The sequence below is a fragment of the Theropithecus gelada genome, chromosome 16 (assembly GCF_003255815.1).
Source record: "Theropithecus gelada isolate Dixy chromosome 16, Tgel_1.0, whole genome shotgun sequence".
NCBI lineage: Eukaryota > Metazoa > Chordata > Mammalia > Primates > Cercopithecidae > Theropithecus > Theropithecus gelada.
In genome coordinates this window covers 10,424,318-10,446,719 of record NC_037684.1, presented here as the reverse complement: position 1 = coordinate 10,446,719, position 22,402 = coordinate 10,424,318, and the positions used below count along the sequence as shown (strand labels likewise).

At 39.2% G+C, this 22,402-nt stretch overlaps 1 protein-coding gene across 6 annotated transcripts in view; it reads right to left on the bottom strand.

Moving 5' to 3' along the window:
- Positions 1 to 22,402, bottom strand: part of SYNRG (synergin gamma) — a 93,378-nt gene that overhangs the window by 56,044 nt on the left and 14,932 nt on the right. For 4 of the 6 annotated variants that reach the window (XM_025361205.1, XM_025361207.1, XM_025361208.1 and 1 more), the window contains exons 4-7: positions 14,081 to 14,211; positions 12,682 to 12,787; positions 12,007 to 12,118; positions 3,179 to 3,256 (exon numbers count right to left, since the gene is read on the bottom strand). In XM_025361205.1, the coding sequence (XP_025216990.1) occupies positions 3,179 to 3,256; positions 12,007 to 12,118; positions 12,682 to 12,787; positions 14,081 to 14,211 (427 nt within the window). Of the gene's footprint in view, positions 1 to 3,178; positions 3,257 to 4,223; positions 4,458 to 5,980; positions 6,284 to 12,006; positions 12,119 to 12,681; positions 12,788 to 14,080; positions 14,212 to 22,402 lie in introns of all 6 variants that reach the window. The other 2 variants (XM_025361203.1, XM_025361204.1) reach the window with 2 other exon arrangements.

Genomic DNA, 22,402 nt, shown 5'->3' with positions numbered 1-22,402 from the left:
CCCATCTCTACTAAAAATAACAAAAAATTAGCCAGGCGTGGTGGTGTATACCTGTAGCCCCAGCTACTCGGGAGGCTGAGGCAGGAGAATTGCTTGAACCCGGGAGGCAGAGGTTGCAGTGAGTCAAGATCGCGCCACTGCACTCCAGCCTGGGTGACAGAGAGAGACTCCATCTCAAAAAAAAAAAAAAAAAAAAAAAAAAAATACATGTTCTGACTAGAAAATATATGTGCATGTATGTTTGGAAGGAAGAGGGAGAAAGTAATACAAACCGGCAGAAAATGGATAAAACTCCAAAATATAACAAGATCTAGATTTCGTTTGTTTGGACAGAGAAGAAGAAAAGATACAAACTGTCTAATAGGCATTTGGAAGAAAAGCCATTATTTTTATGTACAGTTGAATTGTACATACGATTTTGGTAACAATCAGCCTTTTGTCATTATGAGTAGTATCAGAAAATGCATTTGAATGGAAACTATAAAACATTAATGCAAGAAATTGAAGGGGACATAAAAAAGTAGAGAAATATTCCATGTTCATGTTTTGGAAGAATCAATGTTGATAAAATGTCCATAGTACCCAAAGCAATGGGTAGTACAGATTCAATGCAATCCCTATCAATACCAATTACATTCTTCACAGAAACAGAAAACATAATCCTAAAAGTTATATGGTACCACAAAGGACCCAGAATAGCCAAAGCCATTCTGAGCAAAAAGAAGAAAACTGGAGGAATTGCAGTACGTTACTATATATTACCTGACTTCAAATTACACTACAAAGCTATAGTAACCAAAACAACATAGTAATAACATAAAAACAGACACAGAGACCAATGGAACAGAATAGAGAACCCAGAAATAAATCCACACATCCACAGTGAACTCATTTTTCAGAAAGGTGCCAAGAATATACATTGGGAAGGGTCTCTTCAATAAATGGTGCTGGAAAAACTGGATATACATATGCAGAAGAATAAAACTAGACTCCATCCCACATCAAATACAAAACTCAAATCGAAATGAATTAAAGACTTTTAAATCTAAGACCAGAAACTATGAAACTACTAAAAGAAAACTTAGGGAAACTCTCCAGGACATTGATCTGGGCAAGATGTCTTGAGTAATAACCCAAAAATAATGGCAACCAAAGCAAAAATGGACAAATGGGATCACATCAAGTTAAAAAGCTTTTGCACTGCAAAGGAAACAATCAAAAAATGGACAACACACAGAACGGGAGAAAATATCTGTAAACTATCCGACAAGGGATTAATAACCAAAATATATAAGAAGCTCAAACAACTCAACAGAAAAAAAAGCTAACAATCTGATTTTAAAATGGGCAAGACAACTGAACAGGCATTTCTCAAAAGACGACATGCAAAAGGCAAACAGGCTTATGAAAAGGGGCTCAACATCATTGATCATCAGAGAAATGTCAGTCAAAACTACAATGAGATATCATCTCACCCCACTTAAAATGGCTTTTATCCAAAAGACAAGCAATAACGAATGCTGGTGAGGATGTGGAGAAAAGGGGACCCTCATACACTGTTGGTAGGAATGTAAATTAGTATAGCCACTATGGAGAACAGTATAAATATTTCTCCACAGTGGTTGTACTAATTTATAAGCCAAGATTCAAAAGCAACCTAAGTGTCCGTTGACAGACACTTTATCGAATGGATAAAGAAAATGTGGTACATATACACAATGGAGCAAAATTGAGCCATAAAAAAACTGAGATCCTGTCATTTCCAACAACATGGTTGGAACTAGAGGACATTATATTAAGAGAAATAAGTCAAGCATAGAAAGACCAACTTCACATATTCTCATTCGTTTGTGGAAGCTAAACATTAAAACAACTAAACTCATGGAGACAGAGAAAAGAATGATGGTTTCCAGAGGCAGAGAAGGGTAGTGGGGAGGGGGGAATAATGGGGATGGTTAATAGGCATAAAAATATAGTTGGATAGGAGGAATAAGATCTAGAATTTGATAGCACTACAAGGTAGCTACAGTCAACAATAATTTGTGCAGCATACTCATTTGTGTCTAATCTTACTATCAGATGTTTAAAATTATTTTGAATACTTCATTAAAATAATTATTTTATTATAAGAAAACAATAATGAGTATAATTGGAACATTCATAACACAAAGAAGTAATACATGCTTGAGGTAATGGATACCCTATCTACCCTGATGTGATTATTACATATTGTATGTCTGTATCAAAATATCTCATGTACTCCATAAAAATATACACTTATGTAGCCATAAAAATTAAAAATAAATTTTTTTTTGTTTAAAGAAGAAAATGCACTTTAAGGATTTTCTTTTTTTTTTTTTTCTTTTTGGCTCAGCAGTAAAAATATACGTAAAGAAAAAGTAGGCCGGGTGCAGTGGCTCACACTCATAATCCCAGCACTTTGGGAGACCGAGGCAGGCAGATCACTTGAGCCCAGGAGTTTGAGACCAGCCTGAGCAACATGGTGAGACCCCGTCTCTACAAAAAAATACAAAAATTAGCTGGGCGTAGTGGCACGCACCTGTAGTCCCAGCTACTAGAGAGGCTGAGGTGGGAGGATTGAGCCTGGGGAGGTCAAGGCTGCAGTGAGCCAAGATTGTGTCACTGCACTCCAGCCTGGGTGACATAGTAAGACCTTGTCTCAAAAAAAAAAAAAAAAAAAAAAGTAAACACTATCCTTCACATCTTCCAATGTGAAAAAAAAGATCCCACATGGTCTTTCATTTCATATAGTATTACATGACAAATAAGTCACAGAAATAATATTTTTAAAAATATAAACTAAGAATTCAGAAAATGACATTAAATATTTTAGTAAAATTCTTGATGTTATTAATCACTGAACTAAATATTTGATAATGTCTATTAAAGCATAATAAATCTAAAAGAGCTTTTAGAAATGGAAGTATGATGGCTGATAAAACACTAACACAAAACTATTCTCCTTCATTTATATAGTTATTCCATACATGAGGCAGTCTTATAAAACACGACATTTATTTAATTTCTGTACTCTTTCAGAAAAAAAGAAAAGTCACAATTCCTCCTGCATATTTTGTAACTATGACAGTAAATATTTACAACTACATTTACAATATTTATAGCAAAATATCCAGATGGGAATCCTGGGCTTTTTTACCTGGAACCAAACTCTCATTGTAAATCCAAGGAGGCATTCTGGGCTGAGCAGGATCCTGTGAGGGAAATACTCCCACACCTAGAAGATAAGAAACATCAATGTATACAGTGGTCCATGGAGAAGATGGTGAAATCACACTGAGTCATGGTTTTTTATAAACAGCATTGGCTGGAGACACTAAAAAAAGTCACCAATACAATTAAAATATTTGGTCCCCCCGCCCCAGATTCAGAATAAAGTATTTGGTTTCTAAGCAACTCTTGTACGTTAACTATGTCCTAAAGAGTAAATTATACAAAATCTAAAATGTATCAATTCAATATTCTAAATCATATAAGCCTTGCACCATTTAACATGTATTACAAATTAAGGAAAAAAATGATAGATGATAGTTTAAAATTATGTATCTAAAAATATTTAATTGTCCCAGCTTTACTTGCAGTTTTTACTAGTGCTTCTTTGCAAAGTTTCATTCTTTTTTTTTTTTTTTAAATCTACATATGATACAGATGTTTTAAATATACAGGACTTTTGGGGGCTTTTTGTCCAGTGAAATATCCTCCCAAAAGTTTGCCTCCTAGGCTGCCCACATTCTAATTCATTTCTGAGGGTTGAATTTATAAAATTTAGATATTTTAGGCAGTGGTGCATATGATTTATTGTAGACAAAGCAAGATTATATTCTCATTGGTGACTTTTCCAGTTACATTTTAACTTTTCAACCTTTATTGAAGAAGACAAAGTATAAGTGGAAAAAAAGAGAGTTTTTATAAAATAAAAGGAAAGAAAATTTTTAATCAGAAATGATTCCAATTAAGAAAACCAGTTATCAAAATCATTTTAAAAAACAAGTAACAGTGTGTTGAAAGAATTCAGAGCAAAATCTTAGAGGTTAATTGGAGAAAGGAATGCATTAAATATATTTCAAGCAAAATTTCGATTAGCAAAATCAAGCAGCATTCATTTGAAGATTAATGCTTAAGGTGTTAGCATTTGAGCAACGTTTGGTTAAACAAGTTTTTTGCTGAATGTTTCACGAGCTCACCACTCTCTTCAATTGACAGGTTTTGATCTGAAGTCTTTTCTGCCTCTGCAGTGGTGGTACCACTTACACATCCATCTACAGCACCCCCGTTACTGGCCGTTACACTGGGATGGCTCTTACTGGAACCTGGGCCTAGGGCTTTGTGGCCAACTTCAGAAGTATTTAATTTAATTTGTTCCTGCCCAGATGTACTTATATCACAAGATACTAGGAACTTCTCCTCCAAGGAAGGGCCTAAACAAACAGCATGAAGGATTATTTATATATAACTGTATATGTGTATATGTCTAATCTTTTCAATCATCCATCTCCACCCCCATATTCTTTTTTTTTTTTTTTTTTTTTTTGAGACAGAGTCTCACTTTGTCACCCAGGCTATAGTGTACTGGCACGATCTCAGCTCACTGCAACCTCTGCCTCCCAGGTTCTCCCACCTCAGCCTACTGAGTAGCTAAGATTATAGGCGCCCATCACCAAGCCCAGCTAATTTTTGTATTTTTAGTAGAGACGGGGTTTCGTCATGTTGGCCAGGCTGGTCTCGAACTCCTGACCTCAGGTGACCTACCCACCTCAGCCTTCCAAAGTGCTGGGATTACAGACGTGAGCCACGGTGCCCAGCTCACCTCCATATTCTAAAGGGAGGCCCTGCCACATATAATGTAAACACTGTGGCTAGGCGCCGTGGCTCAAGCCTGCAATCCCAGCACTTTGGGAGGCCAAGGCAGGCAGATCACAAGGTCAGAAGTTCAAGACCAGCCTGACCAACATAGTGAAACCCCACCTCTACTAAAAATACAAAAAATTAGCCAGGCATGGTGGCAGGTGCCTGTAATCTCAGCTACTCGGGAGGCTGAGGCAGGAGAATCACTTGAACCCAGGAGGCGGAGGTTGCAGTGAGCTGAGATCACGCCATTGCACTCCAGCCTGGGCGATACTGCAAGACTCTGTCTCAAAAAATAAAAAAATGTAAACGTTGAAATAATTCAATTATTGTACATCTGTATAGGACTTGAGAGACTATTAGTGATTTTAGAGAATGTAAACATAATTATCTATTGTGATTCTAAAGAATTCTACGAGACAGTAGGTGGAAGAGTATAGTGGAAGAAGGAGCACTACCTTTGAAATCTGACAACCTACATAAGATAACACTTTCACTAACTCCTAGGGAGGCCTCTGGCCAGTGACATCATCATCACCTCTTGGTCTGTTTTCACATCCATCAAATGAGAAAGTCTGGACTGAGTACATGTCTGCCAAGATCCCTCCCAGCACCCTGTCTCAAGCCAGGATGTGTAGCTGTCTCTATTCATTTTACAGATGACAAAATCTAAGGCACATCAAGGACAAACTGATAGTAAATGAACAACCCGGGCTTCTGCCCCCAAGTGCCCTGTCACTGAAGCTGAAAGAGTACTTTCTAAAGAAGCCTTTCCTAGCTCCTTATTCTTAAGAAAATGATATTGGTGAATCTCCCAAACAACAATCTTCCAGAAAAATCAGAAGATTTCTTTTAAAGTTATAAGGCAGTTTAAAGTGCTCCTACTTGAGGAGCAAAACTTTTAAATCACCTTTCCGGAATGTGAAGACCCCAGAACTTAAAAATCTAGAACACTTGTTTGTTGAATTTCAACAGCAGTCATACATTCATGTACATGTTTATTTGCCAACATCACTGGATTATTCTACTTATATAACAAAAATAAGTTATCCCAGGATATCTTAAGAATATTTTCATTAATAATGCTAAGAGTTACCTGCTTTTGGTACACTGTGTGAGGCTGAAGCAGTAGAGAAGTAAGGAATTTGCCCAGGGACACCATGTAAGGCAAAAGGCACTGGACTCTGACCTGGAGGGAGAGGCTGTGTCCCAGCCTTCTGTGTATGCAACTGGACAAGTGGGGTGGAGGGATGGAAAGACTGAAAGGGCTGGGATGGGGAAGAAGGCCCACATGGGGGAACTTCAACAGGTCCCTGCATAAAGTCACTGAATTCTTCTTCATCAAGAAAGGCAGGTGATGGGGAGACAGTTTTAGTAGAATGAGATGATGTGGGGCAATCTGCAAAATGGAAAATGGCAATGAAACACACAAAAATGGAAACCAACAGAGAAAAAGGAATTAAGATGTAGTACAATTGCAAAAGAATATATTGAAACATAAATAGGGAGGTGAACAAGAAATAACAAGTAACAATAGTCAAATGGAATTATATGATGCATGTAAAACACTTTGATGTCTATTTATACACAATTTTATGTCTTTCTAAAGGGGAATTTTAATAGCTATTTTGCATTTGGTTCAAAAAAGGCAAAACTAAAAATATATGTATCTATTGATTTATTTTAGAGACAGGACCTAGGCCAGAGTGCTGTGGCATGCTCACAGCTCATAATCATAGCAGCCTCAAACTCCTGGGCTCAAGCGATCCTCCAGCCTCAGTCTCCTGAGTAGCTAGGAATATAGGTACATGCCAGCATACCCAGCTAATTCTTCCTTTCTTTTTTTTTTCATAGAGATGGTGTCTCACTATGTTGCCCACGCTGGTCTCGAGCTCCTGGCCTTGACAGTCTTTCTTTCTTTCATTAGATTAATAATTTTTCCCCTGAGACCATTGATGCTTTACATCAAAGTGATGATTATTTTTGAAGTCAAAATGATCTGTTTATCTAGATAATATTATCTCAAACCAATACACATCAGATGTAAGAAAACCTACCTATATAGTGCTGAATACATTTTGGACAGATATATACCATGATGACTAAATTTCATTATTTATTAAGAAATTCAGTAAGAAATAATACACAATACAAACTTGTAATTTTTGAAATATCATGCTTGATCCACACACTTGCACAGATCATATTTCAGTAAAGTTACCATAGGAGGAATAAAAATTACAAAAGAACTTTTTTTTTTTGAGATAGAATCTCTCTGTGATGCCCAGGCTAGAGTGCAATGGCATGAGCTCAGCTCACTGCAACCTCTGCTTTGTTCCCCAGGTTCAAGAGATTTTTCTGCCTCAGCCTCTTGAGTAGCTGGGACTACAGGTACGCACCACCATGCCCAGTTAATTTGTGTGTGTGTGTGTGATGGAATCTTGCTCTGTCACCCAGACTGTTGCTCTGTCGCCCAGACTGGAGTGCAATGGCGTGATCTTGGCTCACGACAACTCCACCTCCTGGGTTCAAGCAATTCTTCTGCCTCAGCCTCCCAAGTAGCAACCAGCACGCCCAGCTAATTTTTGTATTTTCAGTAGAGATGAGGTTTCACCATATTGGCCAGGCTGGTCTCGAACTCCTGACCTTGTGATCTGCCCGCCTCCACCACCCAAAGTGCTGGGATTACAGGTGTGAGCCACCGCACCCAGCCCAATTTTTGTATTTTTAGTAGAGACAGGGATTTCACCGTACTGGTCAGGCTGGTCTTGAACTCCGGACCTAAGGTGATCCACCCACCTTGGCCTCCCAAAGCACTGGGATTACAGGCTGAGCCACCATGCCTGGCCAAGACAAGAATATTAAACACATTATTAAGGTGATATTTTCTTGTGAAAAGCATCAACATTAGGATATATAAAGTGCTGAATCAAACAATAACAGTCAATTTAAGAAAGTAAACCCTGCCTGAAGACTACGACTACCTTTAAAAGATTTTTGGCACTAAAGGATACAAATGTCACTGTGGCTTTTTATTATTAAATGTAAAATTCACTTATGTAATGAACCTGCTCGACTGGGGCTACATTTAACATAAAGCTCTTTAACAATACTATTTTATTGTTGCATCTTTACATGTATTATTGTTACTACTACTATTATTATTATTATTTGAGACTGGGTCTCCCTCTGTCAACCAGGCTAGAGTACAGTGGCATGATCTCAGCTCACTGCAACCTCTGCCTCCCAGGTTCAAGCCATTCTCGTGCCTCAGCCTCGCAAGTAGCTGGGACTACAGGCGCCCACCACCACGCCCGGCTAATTTTTGTATTTTTAGTAGAGACAGGGTTTCACCATATTGGCCAGGCTGGTCTCGAACTCCTGAATTCACATGATCTGCCTGCCTTGGTCTCCCAAAGGTTTGGGATTACAGATGTGAGCCACCACGTCTCACCTTCTTTGTTTTGTTTTTGTTTTTGTTTTCCTGAGATGGAGTCTAGCTCTGTCACCAAGGCTGGAGTGCAGTGGCGCAATCTCAGCTCACTGCAGCCTCTGCCTCCCAGGTTCAAGCAATTCTTCTGCCTCAGCCTCCCAAGTAGCTGGATTACAGGTGTGCACCACCACGCCTGGCCCCAGATTTTTTTTTTTTTTTTTTTTTTTTGAGACAGAGTCTCGCTCTGTTGCCCAGGCTGGAGTGCAACGCCGTGATCTCCGCTCACAGCAACCTCCACCTCCTGGGTTCAAGAGATTCTCCTGCCTCAGCCTCCTGAATAGCTGGGATTACAGGCATATGCCACCACACCTGGCTAATTTTGTATTTTTAGTAGAGATGGGAGTTTCTCCAGACTGGTCAGGCTGGTCTCGAACTCCTGACCTCAGGTGATCTGTCCACCTCGGCCTCCCAAAGTGCTGGGATTACAGGTGTGAGCCACTGCGCCCAGCCTCCCCACATTTTAAATTATTTTGAATTGCTTTAATATGACTAAGTCTATTGTCACAATAAGTAGTCTTTTTTTCTTCACTGACTTGAAGCTTAGGAGTAGTCTTTTTTTTTTAAGAAATGGCTCTCATTTGAAAAATGGAGACCCTGCCTACTTCTTTCCTCTCTCTAGGATCAATGAAACAAAACCTGGATGCACTGAAAGTTCTAAGAAGATGCAAAATATGCAAAATTATTGCCTTAATTAAGTTTGTTTTAAAAAGAAAAAGCCCTCCCACATTATATTCCAAGTCTCCCAACAATTAAGGTTCTCAATTTGGGTTCCCAGCTACTTAAAATATTTTTTAAATGGACCCTGACTATTTACTTGGGATATACTATAATGACCAAACCAATGTTTCTTTGCATTTGGCTAGAATGTGTGAATTCTATGTGGAATATATTTTGGCCCATACCAACTCTAGCAGCTAATGTGTATGATTAAAAAGAAGTATAAAAGTTATATGATAGGCCAGGTACAGTTGCTCACACCTGTAATCCTAGCACTTTGGAAAGCCAAAGCAGGTGGACTGCTTGAGCCCAGGAGTTTGAGACCAGCCTGGGCAACATGGTGAAATCTCGTCTCTACAAAAAATACAAAAATTAGGTGTGGTGGTGTGCATCTGTGGTCCCAGTTACTCGTGAGGTTGAAGTGGGAGGATTGTCTGAGCCTGGGAAGTCATGGCTGCAGTGAGCTGTGATCATGTCCCTGCACTCCAGCCTGGGCAATAGAGTGAGACCCTGTCTCAAAAAAAAAATTTTTATATGATCAATATAGTTTGTATATTCAGTATTCAGTATTTTAGATAAACAATCTATAAAGAGAAATTTAAAAGGTGCCTTTGGTGGTAGAATGGCTGGACACTCTTTTTATAAATACTTTACGACTAGGTTTTTGGTTTTTTGTTTTTTTCAGATGGAGTCTCACTCTGTCGTCCAGGCTGGAGTGCAGTGGCGCAGTCTTGACTCACTGCAGCCTCTATCTCCCAGGTTCAAGCTATTCTCCTGCCTCAGCCTACCAAGTGACTGGGATTATAGGCATGTGCCACCATGCCCAATTAATTTTTTGTATTTTTAGTAGAGATGGGGTTTCACCATGTTGGCCAGGCTGGTCTTGAACTCCTGACTGCCTTTCTCTCCTTTTCCTAACCTCCAGCCTAGGTCCAGTTTTAGTATTAACTTCTAATATATATTCTTAAATTACTCCTTGACTAGCTTATTCAACTTATAATTTTCATTTTTAGGTATATTTTTCCTTTCTAATCTCAGCCTGATTGCTAATATCTGTTTTCTTTTCAATCTTGTATATTTTATTTTGGGGCATACTTTTGGAATGGGAATCTTAAGTGAAATTAACAGAACAGAGTAAAAGTTGTCCCGGAAAATCAAGAACTGGTTACTATGCCTGTGATTATTCCTTCTTGATATCAACTATGAAAGGTACTATAATACAAGAGTTCAAGATAAAATTTATCAACGTAACATTTTCCAGCAGAAGGTAGTACTTTCTTGGCTGGCTAAATGATTTATGAAAACTGTTCACCTATTAGGTATGTTTTCTTGAAATCAGCTGATAAAATGTCAAAACTTCGAATTTTTGCAATGGAGTCTTGCTCTGACGCCCAAGCTGGAGTGGGCAGTGGCATGATCTCGGCTCATTGTAACCTCCGCCTCCCAGGTTCAAGTGATTCTCCTGCCTCAGCTACCTGAGTAGCTGGGAATACAGGCACGCACCACCATGCCCAGCTAATTTTTTTTTTTTTTTTTTTTTGAGACGGAGTCTCACTTTGTCGCCCAGGCTGGAGTGCAGTGGCCAGATCTCAGCTCACTGCAAGCTCCGCCTCCCGGGTTTACGCCATTCTCCTGCCTCAGCCTCCCGAGTAGCTGGGACTACAGGCACCCGCCACCTCGCCCGGCTAGTTTTTTGTATTTTTTAGTAGAGATGGGGTTTCACCATGTTAACCAGGATGGTCTCGATCTCCTGACCTCGTGATCCGCCCGTCTCCGCCTCCCAAAGTGCTGGGATTACAGGCTTGAGCCACCGCACCTGGCCTATTTTTGTATTTTTAGTAGAGATGGGGTTTCACCATGTTAACCAGGATGGTCTCGATCTCCTGACCTCAAGTAATCTCACCCGCCTCAGTCTCCCAAAGTGCTGGGATTACACGCATGAGCCAAAGCGCCCGACTCGAAATGTTGAATTTTTAAAAACAATGTGGTAACAATTATGCAAATACAAGACTCATTTGAACTGCCAAATGTTCAAAAGAACAACCTAACGCCACGCCCCAATCCCTTTACCCTGCTTTCTAAAACAGGTACATTTCTTTTTGCTTACCTGACAATAAATGATGATAAAAATTACAAAGAAATGCATTAGAGAAACTAAAATTTCAAGAAGAGCATTATTACACCCATGATTTTTAGAAACGAGTCATTTTAAGAATTTATAAGTTTAATCACATTAAGTAATGAAATCAGAACTAGTTCATAAAATTACTATAAAACAATGAGAATTGGCCGGGCGCGGTGGCTCACGCCTGTAATCCCAGCACTTTGGGAGGCCGAGGCGGGCGGATCACAAGGTCAGGAGATCGAGACCACAGTGAAACCCCGTCTCTACTAAAAATACAAAAAATTAGCCGGGCGCGGTGGCGGGCGCCTGTAGTCCCAGCTACTCAGGAGGCTGAGGCAGGAGAAAGGCGTGAACCCGGGAGGCGGAGCTTGCAGTGAGCCGAGATCGCGCCACTGCACTCCAGCCTGGGCGACAGCGCGAGACTCCGTCTCAAAAAAAAAAAAAAAAAAAAAAACAATGAGAATTAAACGGTAAACTCATTTATTACATTTGCTCTGATTGAATAGATTTTACTAATGTTAATATATTTATATACAGAAAACTTACAGGTGAAATTGTCGTACTGACATTTAATTAGAAGACAGGTTTTTTTCCCTCCCAAGACAGTTGTTATCCAGACTACAGCTCTGAAGCCACTGCACATTTCAGAACATCCAAATCTGTACTTAGCTTGAAGGAAGAGTTCTGCATTGACTTTTCACACACACATACAATGGCGAGGTAAAGAAACAGGGACTACGTAAATCACCTTCCAAGAAAAGAAAAATGTAATGCCTCTTAAAACTACCTGGTTTCTTGGGGTGCGATGCTGGAGTAGGGTGCATTTTTGCATCTCTGGAAAACCCATCTAAATTTCCTTTTATGGCTTCCAAAGCATCATCTCTACTCTTCTCTCCTGTCTAAGAAACAACAAATATATGTATATTTCTTTACTTATCCCTCACTCTATCCTAAACCCTCCCAAATTAAGAAAAGCACAGATACTCATCTGCTTCCAATATTTTTACCACATACTTCTGATGATGAATTCTCCAAGTCAGAAAAACAGGTAAATGACTAAACAATGACACTCTACAGAAAATAAAAACATTACAAGGCCAACATATAAATACTTCAGGATAGACCTGTTTGATATTAAGTGTCCTGTGAAGGCTCTAAGAGAAATATGAAATATTTCTGAATTCAGGATTACTGCTTTCCAAGAAAAAGATTACAAATATTGCCATGATACTAAAAAAGAGTTGAGAAGATAATGGCTGATACCCTATTCTCATCAATAACAGTGTATCTTCACAGAAAATGAAAAATCCTTCACATTAGGAATTAGATAAACCGAAATGAGAAGAGTCAATCACAGCCCCAGCTTGGGCTGGTGCCCCAGTGATGACATCCACTCAATGAGTGGGAAGAGGCACATTCAGGGTGTGTATGTTCTGGGTGAAGAGAAGTATTGAAGTATTACCTTGGGTTTCACACTGCTCAAAAGTCTGAGCTTTTGCTTCTGCTCTTCAAACTGGCGTCTTTTTCTTTCTTCTTCTAAGAGTTTTTGCTGCTGTTCAAATCGTTTCCTGAAGGAAAAATGACCTAATAAAAAACAAGCTCCCAGGATTATACACTGTTTTATATTCAGATTTCTAACAGTTTCAGCAATATCATGTTGCACTTCTAGAAGTGTAAATTTCATTGCTAAATATCTAGTTTTCTTATGACAATCCTGTTTCCTCACTACATTAATTCCAAAATATTTGACTTGAGTCTAAATAATGATTTACCTAAATTATGAATATGAATTTATTTCTCATCTAATTTGCAAGAGGAGGAAACAAGCTTTTGCATACAAAAGTGTTCTCAAAAAACAGGCAGACAAACGTAAGAACGCACTTTGCTCTGCATATTAAACAAGAACCTGCTTGGGAAGGCAGTGTCATACAGGAGAAAGAGTAGTGATCTGGGAATCAGGAGGCCTGACTTTGGGTTCAGGCTTTGCTGGTAACTGTGTTACCTGGACTGACAAGTTGTTTCATTTTCCTGGACTTCACTTTCACTAGATATAAAACAACAGGGTTGAATTAGAGGATCTCTAAGGTCCTTTTTGACTCTAAACTTGTAATAATGGTATTTTAAAGAGGCTTTTTTGTTTTTGTTTTTAAATAGGGTCTCACTCTGTTACCCAAGCTGGAGTACAGTGGCATGATCACGGCTGACTGCAGCCTCAATCTCGGGGCCCAGGTGATCCTCCCACCTCAGCCTCCTGAGCAGCTGGGACTACAGGCATAAGCCACCAAGCCTAGCTAATATTTTGTATTTTTTGTAGAGACAGGGTTTCACCATGTTGCTCAGGCTGGCCTTGAACTCCTGGGTTCAAGCAATCTGCCCGCCTCAGCCTCCCAAAGTGCTGGGATTATAGGCATGAGCCACTGGGCCAGGCCTTAAGAGTTTTTTTTTTTTTTTTTTTTTGAGACAGAGTCTTGCTCTGTCGCCCAGGCTGGGGTGCAGTGGCTCATCTCGGCTCACTACAAGCTCCACCTCCCGGGTTCAAGCCATTCTCCTGCCTCAGCCTCCCGAGTAGCTGGGACTATAGGCGCCCACCACCACGCCCGGCTAATTTTTTGTATTTTTTAGTAGAGACGGGGTTTCACCGTGTTAGCCAGGATGGTCTCAACCTCCTGACCTCGTGATCTGCCCACTTTGGCCTCCCAAAGTGCTGGGATTACAGGCATGAGCCACCACGCCCGGCCAAGAGTTTTAAAGACAACTTTTGACTGTTTTAGTTTCAAATCTTCACTAGAGATTATTAGACAATTCTTAAGATAGATGCTATAATGTATCTTTGTTATCCTTTAATTTTGGTGATCTCTTACTGCTGCTCTTCGGCAAACTGCTTCTGCATGTCTGGAGTGTACTGTGGGCCTGGAGGACGCATGCCCAGGAAGGGTGCTTGTCCTAGGTAAGGCATTCCCGCTGCTGGCATTGGTCCCATTGGTATTCCTGCCTAGAAGAAACAGACAAAGGCTTAGAAAACACAATTTCTCCCTTTAATTATCACACACAAAAATGTGACTTTCAAAAATTCTATCTTAATATTTTTATTTGTAAAAAATAGAAATATATTGTATTAAAAGATGCAGAGATGCAAATAAGATGCAAATATGCAAATAAACATATTATATTAAAAGATGCTAAAAATGGAAGGCTCCCCTTAATATCTAGCCCTCCATTCCCTTCACTGTCCCAGAGGTGACTGCTGCTAATAGTCTGATTGGTGTGTGAGTATGGAAGTATATGCCCACAAATTACATTCTTGTGAGCTCACTAATCCTCTTCGAGAAGAGGCATTATATCTTATATATTTTCATACTTGCAATAATAGGTAAGAGGCTGGCATATGGTAAACATACCACAAATGAAATTAAATCTGATTTTCCAATATATATGAGAGGATAATGAATATTTTGATGCTATCAAAGGCCTAATAGTCAAACTTTTATAGAAAATGAAAGAAACATATTCAATAATAATGACATAATACAATATTATAAAGTTTATTAAAGTGTCCAGAAATAAGAATAACATAACAGCTAATCACAAAATTTAATAATATGTTTTTAGAGACACAGTCTCGTTGTGTCACCCAGGCTGGAGTGCAATGGTGTAATCACAGCTCACGGCAGCCTCCAACTCTTGAGCTCAAGAGATCCTCCCACCTCAGCCCCAGAGTAGCTAGGACTACAGGCGTGTGCCATCGCACCTGGTTCGAAATCTAATATTAAGAGTGATGACAATGATAATAGTTAAATGGCTAATTTTTAGTGAGTGAAAACTTCTACTACTCAACCTTCTCCCTGAAAAGTTCCCCTTCTGTCCCTAACTAAAGTCTGTCCGTGAAACACTCTCATTTTGGAGACTGCTACTTTTCTATTTCCTGTAAGTGGGGAATATTCTTCCTTGCTTCTTCTAAACCTTTTCTCCTCTCTCTACCTTCAAAAACCTGAATACATTTTAATTTCTCACTAATAGACTTCATCATTTACTATCCGATCTTGTTCACGTCATCTACTGACCCTCAACTTCCTCACTCTTCAGTTGTACACTTCAGACTTTGCTATCTTCCATTCTATCTCCCAACTGCTCTTGGTAACGTCAACAATCACCAACACGGATCACTCACCTAACACTGTGGTCTTCTAGGTCTTTAGCCTCCTCATCACAATCATGCCCAACATACAATTCCAGCTTCCCATTCCATGGTAATACCCGTGATCTATCTGCACCAAAGACTGTGTCATGTCCAAAATCTGGATGTTAGGCATCCTGACACTTGACTACCACTTCTGATCCTTCTAGCTCATCTAGACCAGTAATTCGCCTATCTCGTTAATATCTCCCACCTGTTAATTTATTATTTTTTCCCTGGGCTTATTTTGTAGGTTCCACCTGTTAATTTGCCACGTTTCTCATGATTAATCATCTTCATTATATCCTCACTTCCCTTCCTGCTCAATTTAGATTCTAGGGTTCAATATTAAATGCCCTTGTCAATATCCTTAATGCCCTTAATTGTCAATTCCTTAACATGGTCTCCTGGTAAACTTCACCCCTGATTAGAATCAACTAATCAACTTCTCCATGCTTATACAAAAACCACTGAACCATGCCGGAGAGAAAAACATTGAGGATTCACATTAAATTCTATTTATTTATTTATTTAGAGACAGGGTCTCACTCTGTCACCCAAGTTGGGATGCAGTAGTGCGATCTCAGCTCACTGCAACCTCCACCTCCTAGGATAAAGTGATTCTCCCACCTCAGCCTCCCAAGTAGCTAAGACTACAGGCATGTGCCACCACGCGGAGCTAATTTTTGTATTTTCAGTATAGATGGGGTTTCACCAGGTTGGCTAGGCTGGTCTCAAACTCCTGACCTCAAGTGATCCACCCACCTTGGCCTCCCAAAGGGCTGGAATTACAGGCATGAGCCATGATGCCCGGCCAGCTTGGAATGCTTTTGAAGGGTTTCTAGCACTCTACAACTGCAGTTACACCCAATATTGCTTTATTGCTAACATTCTCTATTCTAAATCTTGGGTGGAGATAGCTGTGTATACTTATTTTAAATCATAGTATTGCTCTCTTGCTGCTAAAAGTTAGGATCACAGTCCTAGAATTAAATTTTTCTTTTTTTTTTACTCAGTTCACCCAAAGTATATAAAATACAAAAGAAACTACCCAAATCAGAGATGAAAAATAAGGCAAAGTGTTCAACAAAAATAACAAAGAATGAAAGAAAGAAACGTGTCATGCATATTGCCTTCTTACTCACAAACTCCTCTCTTGAAGAACATTCAAATTTACTAAACGGCATTTTGTGTTTCCCCTACACCTGGAAAGGAGGGACTGTCTAAGTTTTTATAGACTTTTGAAATCTAAATAAACTAAAAGATTAAGAGATACTAGTCTTTAATTACATACTGAATGGATGACATAACAAAAGAAAGAACTCAGAAATCTGAGATACATTTGATAAACTACTGACGGCACTTAAGATTTCAATAAGTTGAGAAGCATAGCATGACAGTTAAGACTAAAAGAGTAAAAGTGTCCATTTCAGTTAGAACCCCAACAGTTTTGTTTTGACAAGTTGATCTTAAAATTATACTGAAGGGCAAAGGACCATGAATCAGTTATAATTCTGTAAAAGAAGGAGGATGATCCATACTACCACATATCAATGCTTATCTCAGGCTAGATAATTAAGGCATAAGATATTTACTGACGCAAGGAAAGACAGATGCAGCAATGAGACAAATACTTGAGCCTAGAAATTAATCCAAAGCACATAAAGAAGTGTAATATTATAGGAATAATCACAGAAATCAATAAATAAAAAACGGGCTATTTATAAATTATTTGGGAACAACTGACTACAATGGAACATAATAAAATTACATCCTTCTACCTCACGCTGATTCTAAAGAACAATTCTAGGTAGGTTAGAGACTTAATCTGAAAAGACTGGCTGGGCGCATTGGCTCACACCCTGTAATCCCAGCACTTTGGGAGGCTGAGGCAGGCAGATCACTTGAGGCCAGGAGTTCCAGACCAGCCTGGACAACATGGTAAAATCCCATCTCTACTAAAAATACAAAATTAGTCAGGCGTGGTGGTGCATGCCTGTAGTTGCAGTCACTCTAGAGGCTAAGGCAGGTGAACTGCCTGAGCCCAGGAAGCAGCAGTTGCAGTGAGCCGAGATTGCGCCACACTCCAGCCTGGGCGACAGGGCGAGACTCTGTCTCAAAAAAAAAAAAAAAAAAAAAAAAGACAAGAAAGACAAGAAACTTAACTTTTTTTAAATAAGAAGACACAGGTAGGGAAGAATGTCTTAGATAAGACAGAAAAAAAATGATTTATCCATCTGACTTAATTTCTACACAACAAGACACTATAAACAAAATTAAGAGAGGCCAACGACTAGGAGAAGATACTGGCAACACATGTAACTACAAAGGATTAGAATCCAGAATATATAATGAACACTCAGAAATCAATGAGATCAAAAGAGCAAAACATTAGAAGCAATTTAAATGTCTGTTAATAGAACAACATATATTCACTCAATGAAATACCACACAGCAGCTACTATGAATGAACTTGGCATAATTTTACAACAGGGATAAGTCTTGGGGGCAAACAATGTTAAATTAAAAAGTTAAGATGTTGAAGGGTACATACGTAAAATTTAAAACCTAGAAAATATTATATATTGCTCGTAAGTATACAAATATATAAAATAATAAAAGTATAAAATTATGGCCAGGCACAGTGGCTCATGCCTGTAATCCCAGCACTTTGGGAGGTAGAGGTGGGTAGATTGCTTGAGGTCAGGAGTTTGAGACCAGTCTGGCCAACATGGTGAAACCCCATCTCTACTAAAATACAGAAACTAGCCAGGCGAGGTGGTGGGCACCTGTAATCCCTGGTACTAGGGATGCTGAGGCAGGAGAATTGCTTGAACACAGGAGGTGGAGGTTGCAGTGAGTCGAGATCGCGCCACTGCACTCCAGCCTGGGTGACAAAGTAGTATAAAAATATATACGAGAACCATAAACACTGAATTCATGATAGTGATAACAACCTCTGGGGAAGGAGAGGAAGGAAAGTATTTTTGAATTCTTTAAAAAAATGTAAAGCAAATGTGGCATGTTAAAATTTGATAAAGGTAGGACCTGACTACCTATATAAAAAATCCCAAGGGAATCCACAAAAAAATTCCCAGAGCTAATAAAATGAGTTCAGTAAGGTTGAAGGATATAAAACAAACATATACAATCAACTGTATTTCTATACACTACCAATGAATATGTGAACATTGACATTAAAAAACGCCATTCATAATTCCTCAAAAAACCAAAATATTTAGATGTAAATCTAACCAAACACGGATGTGACTTTTATGCTGAAAACTATATAAATGCTGATAGAAGAAACCAAAGATCTAAACAAATGAAGAGACATCCCATACTGTTATGATGGAAGACGTCAATTCTCAAAGACATCAATTCTCCCTAAATTCATACAGAGGTTTAATACAATGCCTATCAAAACTCCAGCAAGAGTTTTTCCAGAGATAGACAAGATTATCCCAAAATTAATATGGAAAGACAGAGAAACCAGAATAGTTAAATTCTGGAAAGAAGAATAACGTAGGAGGACTCAACCTTATCGTATAGCTACCATCACAAAGACTGTGTTATCGGTGAAGGAACAGGCGTATACATAAAACAACAGCACAGAACAGAGAACCTAGAGAAAGATACATACAAGCATGCCCAACTGATTTTTGACAAAAATGTGAAAGCATTTCAATGGAAGCAGAATAGCTTTTTCCACAAATGTTGCTGGGGCAGACTTACATAGATACAAAGAGAGAGATAAAAAACAACCTCAATCTAAGTCTTAGATCTTATACAAAAATTAACTCAAAATGGATCATGGACTTAAATGAAAACCATAGAACTTTTAGAAAAAAACATAGGAGAAAATCTCCAGAATCTAGGGCAAGGCAATGAACTCTTAGAGTTATACCAATGCATGATCCATAACAGGAAAAACTGGTAAACTGAATTTCATCAAAATTGAATTTTTGCTCTGTGAAAGACCCCATTAAGAGGGTGAAAAGACAAGCTAAAGACAAGAAGAAAACACTAGTAAACCACATATCTGACAAAGGACTAGTACCTAAAAGATATAAAGAACTCTCAAAATTCAATAGTAAAATACCAAAAAATGCAATTAGAAAATGGTCAGAAGCTATGAAAAGACACTTCTCTGAAGAAAATGTAATGATGGTAAATAAACACATGAAAAGATGTTCAACATCATCTGCACATTAAAACCATGCAAATTAAAACCATGAGATATTAAACATACCTGTCAGAATGGCTAAACAAAAAATGATGACACTAAATGCAGGTAAGGATGCAGTATAACTGAACCTCTGATACACTGCTGGTAGGAATGTAAAATACTACAGCTACTCTGGAAAAAAGTTTGGCAGCATCTTAAAAAACCAAAAATGCAATACATGCAACCTAGCAATTGTACTCTTGGGCATTTATCCCAAGAAATGAGGTATGTTCACGCAAAAACCTTTATTTGTAATAGCCAAAAACTGTAAACAACCCTGATGTCCTTCAGTGAGCAAACGGTTAAACAGTCATACATCCAAACCATGAACTATTACTCATCAATTTAAAAAAAATGAACTACTGATACATGCAACAACTTGGATGAATCTGAAGGGATTATGCTAAGCGACAAACGCCAAATCCAAAAGGTTAATGATTCAATTTATATAACATTTTTGAAACTACAAAATTATAGAAATGGGGAACACACTAGCGAATGCAAAAGGGGTAAGGTGGGGCAGGAAGGAAGTGAGTACAGCTACAAAAGGGCAACGTGAGGAGATCCCTGGGGAGATGGAAATGTTCTGTATCTCAGCTGTGCCAATGTCCATACGCTGATTGTGTTACTATAGTTCTACAAGTTTTACCAATAGGGGAACTGGGCAAAGGATTTCTATTATTTCTTAGAATTACACAACAGTTTGCAACAGGTTTACACATGTCCATCATGTGCTCTACACTTGCCTAGATGTTTGAAATGCTTCAGAATAATAATTTTAAAATGTATTGTACATCATGAGGAGGGTTTTCTTTTTATGTTTTTTGAGGAAGCGAGATATTATAATAATCAATAATAATATAATAATCATCAAGACTAAATTTCTGGCCAGCACAATGGCTCACACCTGTAATCCCAGCACTTTGGGAGGCCAAAGCGGGCGGATCACTTGAGGTCAAGAGTTCAAGACCAGCCTGGCCAACACTACAAAATCCTGTCTCTACTAAAAATACAAAAATTAGTCGGATGTGGTGGCATGCGCCTGTAATCCCAGCTGGTTGGGAAGCTGAGGCAGGAGAATCGCTTGAACCCAGGAGGCAGAGGTTGCAGTGAGCTGAGATTGCACCACTGCACTCCAGCCTGAGCAACAGAGCCAGACACTGTCTCAAAAAAAAAAAAAAAAAAAAAAAAAAAGAGACTAAATTTCTATGTTGACTTTTATCTGAATCATCACTTTTATCTCCAAAGACTTAAGAGATTAAAGAGATAACTAAAGGACCAATGGGTTTGCTTCATATATGTCCCTGATTGGTTAAGGCTACTGAGTTTCGGCCAGGGGGTGGCAAATAAAATCTGGGTGTTTTTCGCCTTAAAAAATGGTGAGCAAGCCAGGCACGACGGCTCATGCCTGTAATCCCAGCACTTTGGGAGGCTCAGGCGGGTAGATCACGAGGTCAGGAGATTGGGACCATCCTGGCTAACACAGTGAAACCCCATCTCTACTAAAAATACAAAAACAAAATTAGCCAGGCGTGGTGGTGGGAGCCTGTAGTCCCAGGTACTCAGGAGACTGAGGCAGGAGAACAGCGTGAACCTGGGAAGCAGAGCTTGCAGTGAGCCGAGATTGCGCCACTGCACTCCAGCCTGGGCGACAGAGCAAGACTCTTAAAAAAAAAATGGTGAGCAGCAACTGGGTGTGGTGGCTCACACCTTTAATACCAGCACTCTGGGAGGCCGCGGCAGATGGATCACCGGAGGTCAGGGGTTTGAAACCAGCCTGGCCAACATGGCGAAACCCCCACTCTACTAAAAATACAAAATTAGCTGGGCGTGGTGGCGCACACCTGTAATACCAGTTACTTGGGAGGCTGAGGCAGGAGAATCACTTGAACCCAGGAGGCGGAGGTTGTAGTGAGCCGAGATCATACCACTGCACTCTAGCCTGGGCAACAAGAGTGAAACTCCATCTCAAAAAAAAAAAAAAAAAAAACCGGGTCAGCATCTTCCAAACAATATAATGCCTGTCAGCAAGAGTAAAGGTTAAAGAAAAAGACTTTGGTTGCTTTGTCTTAGCATCATTAATACACAAGCTTCTGATATTCAGGGACATTATTAAGGCACTATCAACTCTCATAGTTTACTTTTTTCCTATTGTTCTGCATATTAGAGACTCTTACTGTTTTTGGTTGGTTCAAACTCTAAAAACATTTTTCAGATAATTGTGTAAGCATAAAATAATGTTTAGTGTAAAAATTAATGATTTAAAATTTGTATCAATTGTTATTAAGATTCAGTGGTAAGCTTAGGAAGTTTTAATTTAAAAGACATTGTATTCTATAGTAGATTGTTTTTAGTTATTTGCTGCCTTTATTCTTATTTTTTTATTTTACTTTATTTTTTTTGAGACGGAGTCTTACTCTGTTCCCAGGCAGGAGTGCAGTGGCACGATCTCAGCTCACTACAACCTCCGCCTCCCAGGTTCAAGCGATTATCCTGCCTCAGCCTCCTGAGTAGCTGGGACTACAGGTGCGCACCACCATGCCCGACTGATTTTTGTATTTTTAGTACAGCCGGGGTTTCACCCTGCTGGTCAGGCTGGTCTCAATCTCCTGACCTTGTGATCTGCCTGCCTTGGCCTCCCAAAGTGCTGGGATAACAGGTGTGAGCCACCGCTCCTGGCCATTTGCTGCGTTTATTCTAAGAGGACTACATATCCCTATATGGTTTACATTCCTCCTGGTATATTCCTCCTCTACTGATGCTAAGGCCATATTACTTTGG